The following is a 4,299-nucleotide window of genomic DNA, read 5'->3' as shown; positions in this document are numbered from 1 at the left end:
AGGTGGGCTGTTCGGGGTCTCAGGTGGGCTGTGCAGAGTTTCAGGTGGGCTAGAGGGGTCTTAGGTAGCCTGTGGGGGTCTCAGGTGGGCTGTGCGGAGTCTCAGGTGGGCAGTGCGGAGTCTCAGGTGGGCAGTGCGGAGTCTCAGGTGGGCAGTGCGGATTATTATTATTAATAATGTTTTCATTTTATTTAAATCTTTCATTTTAATTTCTTTACTTTTTAACTTTTATTTATTTTAAAGGGTTATTAAACCCTCCGGTTTTTTTTCCATATATCTACTGCTAGTAAGCAGTAGATATATGCAAAAAGTGTAAAAAAAAATAAAACGATTTGAAAAGGGTTAATACTTACCTCTGTCTTCCCCGCACGCTACCATCCGCTGATGAGCAGGAGATGAGCACAGATCCTCAGCAGGAGATACACCAGCCATGCTCTAGAGGCCCTCTATGTTCCAGGCACCTCCAGCAGACATCAGCTTCCTTGGTTCTCCTCCTCTGGTAAAAGCCCAGGCCTCCTCCATACCCAAGGTCTAGGGAAACTCTTCCCATACGCCAACCTCTGCCCAACCTAGGCCTCAGGCCTAGCCTAGGGGGTGGCTGGACAGCACCCAGTCCTAATCCATGGCTGGTCCCTCACTAGTCTCAACTGAGCACATGGCAATTTCCTCCAGTATGTGTACCCTATTCCAACATGCACTGCTGGTTGAGAGAAACCCAGTGATTGGCTGCTGCACTGTACATACACTTACAGTGTCCCTCATTGGCTGTCTCACAATACAGTAGGGGGGTACAGTCAATGCTAGACACCTGGAATGAAACCAGGTAAATGCCACTCTAATCCAGCCTGGCAATCACTAAATGTCTAGTAGCCACCTCACAAAAGGTGATGGGGGCTACACCATCATTTTTGTTATTTTTCAAGAAAACCATGAAGGCCCCCCCTATTCTGGGGGGTCTCAAGGATCTTCTGAACCAGGCATCTCTCAGCACTCTGGCCCTGGACCAGCAGCACCTAGCTCTCTAGCCAGCCCTAGACTCACACCTCAGGCTCAGCTCGGACCAGCTTCCTGTTGAAAAATCTGGCTGCCCTTGTCCCCCTCGGCCATGTTATCGATTTTACAGAGGACCAAGGCTAGGGAAGTGGGGGCCAGCTGGACCGATGTGACCCGGGACATGCTGCCGAGCTCACAGTGCAGTGCACAGCACACGTCGCGCAACTGCCTGTGAGCATCAAGATTTATCTGCAGAGGACCGGCTCCACACATCGGCCCTGACAAGAGGAAACGTCAGTGTTGGGGCCGGTCCCTCTTCTTCGTTTCCAGCCCCCCCCCCCAAGTGGCGGAACGCCAGGGCCCGGTTGCAAATGCGACCGCTGCAACCCTAGTAGTTACACCAGTGATCTTAGAATAAAAATCTGGAGGCTGGCTTCACACCTTTGCATTGTGGTAATGTCAATCCCCAGCGCCATGTGTGAACTGCATTGGTGTGTATTGTGGTAAAATGTTGCAGGCACTTTTTTTTTTTTTTTTTTTTTTTTTTTTTTTTTTTTTTTGCAGTGCAGCATGTTACAATGTGTGACAATGCGTCCTACCATGCTGCCATGCATAGAGTTGAATAAATTCAATTTTAAAAAAGTAATAGGAAAAAAATCAAGCACTATGCATCTATGCAGTGCCATAATGCATCTGTGTTGATGCATGATTTTACACTCGTTAACATGTTTTGCGTTAGGGCAGCCTATTAATATTTTAAATGAATGGCTGTAGTCAGATTTATAATAAATGGGTGATCACAAAAATTCTTTAGTCAGAATTTTGTAGGTTGAATTTGATGGACATATGTCTTTTTTCAACCTGACTAACTATGCAACTATGTAACGGTCTCGGGGACCTTTCTGTTATACGTTCATGGCCGCTGTAGCGACCATAAGCTTACATCAAACGGAATTGCAGAGGACATAAGGCTTACTGAGCCAGCCAACTGGAAGCAGTTCTGTTACAATGTAAGCCTTTTGTCCTTGGGCAGTGAAAGGGTTAACAAAGAATAGTAGACTAATAAAATAGGTTATTACCCAGCATGCTGGCAATCACCCACAACAAATTAGGCTTCACTTCAGTAATACCTCCCTTGTCACTGGCATGTTCCTGGCATGAACAGTCTCCACCATTGGCTGGATCCTCTGCCAACAGCCTGTTGCTGCACTACCATTCTAATATTTCTGGGACATATGCCTGGTAATTGAGGACAACTATACTTTGGGGAAGGGTAAAAATGGCTAAAAAAACACAGTTTCAAATTCCACTCATCCTTAGTCACGTTGACGCTAACAGACAGTATTAAAACAGGACAAACAGTATTAAAATACTTATGACCAAAAACGTACAATTCTTCTGCGGTATGATGTGTGGGTAAAACACCAGATGATGTGATAGTCTACAATAGTCAGGATTAGTCCAATAAATGTGAATATTGATGTAATGATGTTCAAGGCCAAGGAGCCTTTCACCTGCAAAAGAGAGAAATACCTTACAAAATGTTTTAATAAATGCACAAATGTGGGCAGATATAACATATATATTCAGACATATATTCAATCTGATTAAGCAATCCTTAAATGTAGGCTTAAATATCTGGCTTCATATTAACTTTGCAGATTGTTGCACAAAGTGATTCAGAGAGAGGAAGGGGAGAACTGTAAGCTAATCAGACTTTACTAAATTACATAGTACACTACACAAGGTGCTAGATAATAAGAGGGGAAGGCACAGGGGTGATCCCATTACTGTGCTGCTGTATTTCACTATCCAATCCTTCACTTGTATTGCATTAACTGTAATAGAAAAAAATCAGGTCAAAACCTAGATGTGATGTCTGATGGGGAATATGGCTATATCTGAGACAGTAACAGATCTCACCAGGTACACATCCTTATGTCTGGATATTAAAGGAGTGTTTTTCCCCATAGTTCTCTTAGGGTCACAGGAGGACAAAAACTAGCATCCTCCCGTGACCCAAAGCTCAGTATATAGCGAGCTACAGCTTGCGGTATACTGAGAACGCCGCAGCAGGGACTGATCCTGACAATGCTGTTGAGATCCACCCAGCTGCGTGAGTGACAGCTGGCTCTGCCTATCTAGAGGCAGAGCCAGCTGTACCCGCCCCCTCCCCCGTCCATTCCTCCAGTCAGTGTTTGGAGGATCGGAGTGGGAAGGGGGAAATCCCTGCATGGAGCCGTGACTGACAGTCACCGCTCTCTGCAGGAAGATGATCGAGAAGTGAGCGAGCGACGCTATGTGTTCGCTCACTTCCCGAACTATTGAGCCGACGTGTGACAGTTTCATTGTCACGCGTCGGCTCGAACTATGAGGATGATTGTTTTGCACTCGCCTCATAGTTCTCCTTTAACATTAGGAAAGTGCTTTATAAAAGTTGCCAAAAAAACAGGAATACTCTTAAAGAATCAAATGTTGATGGCCACCAGATTCTATGGCACCTATGTTACCTGGTGGAACGTGCTGCCATTGGGGATATGGTTTTATATGTACTTTCCATGGATGGTAGGCTGCTACCACTAACCTTCTAAACTAACACAGATATGTCAAAAAATATATAATTTAAAAATTCCCTAAATTACATGCTAGTTAATAGTAAACAAGTGCATTTGTTCTAAACATTTTTGACATTTGCATGGGTTTGAATGTCCGAATAAAACAAATAACAAATGCAAACGTATCCAAATTTTTGATAACGAACATTTTGATGCATCCGGATTTTGTTCCAATGTCATTAGTAATGTTGTTAAACCTGAAAAAAATAATAATAATAAAACAATGTGAAGTCCCCCCCCCCTGGACCCCGTGCCAAAAAAAAAATATATATGCATGATGTCACCCCTAAAATCCCTTACCAAACCCGTGCAGGAAATGGGGGGATGCTCGAACACCCTCCTCCTGCAATATTCCAGGTCACATGCCCCTCAACATGGGGAGGGGAGGGTACTTTGACAAGGGGCGAACCCCCTGGCAAAGCAACTTCTCCCCATGTTGATGAGGACAAGGGCCTCTTCCCCACAACCCCGGCCCGGTGGTGGTTAGGGTCTGCAGACCCTATACTCCCCCCCCCCTTTGAATGAGTTACCAAATATATCGTAAATAAACACACCACACCGTGTTCAAAAGTCCTTTATTTGAAGGGGGGGAAAAAGCACACAACAAAGGGGAGGAGCGAGTAGTGACATCACAAGACTTGTTCTGCCCCTTTGTTTACATTCAGTGACAGCCCTGATGGGATTTTTTTTT

The 4,299-nt window shown here is 44.8% G+C and overlaps 1 protein-coding gene across 2 annotated transcripts in view; it reads right to left on the bottom strand.

Annotated features, from left to right (window-relative positions):
• LOC108800263 (membrane-spanning 4-domains subfamily A member 4D-like) overlaps positions 1 to 4,299 on the bottom strand; it is a 17,250-nt gene that overhangs the window by 3,649 nt on the left and 9,302 nt on the right. For both annotated transcript variants that reach the window (XM_018572233.1, XM_018572235.1), the window contains exon 5: positions 2,385 to 2,507. In XM_018572233.1, coding sequence (XP_018427735.1) covers positions 2,385 to 2,507 — 123 coding nt within the window. The remainder of the gene's footprint in view (positions 1 to 2,384; positions 2,508 to 4,299) is intronic.

This window comes from Nanorana parkeri, unplaced genomic scaffold (genome assembly GCF_000935625.1).
Source record: "Nanorana parkeri isolate BGI_ZX_2015 unplaced genomic scaffold, ASM93562v1 scaffold1972, whole genome shotgun sequence".
Taxonomy (NCBI): domain Eukaryota; kingdom Metazoa; phylum Chordata; class Amphibia; order Anura; family Dicroglossidae; genus Nanorana; species Nanorana parkeri.
Note: the sequence above shows the minus strand (reverse complement) of the source record. Positions and strands in the feature narration are given on the sequence as shown.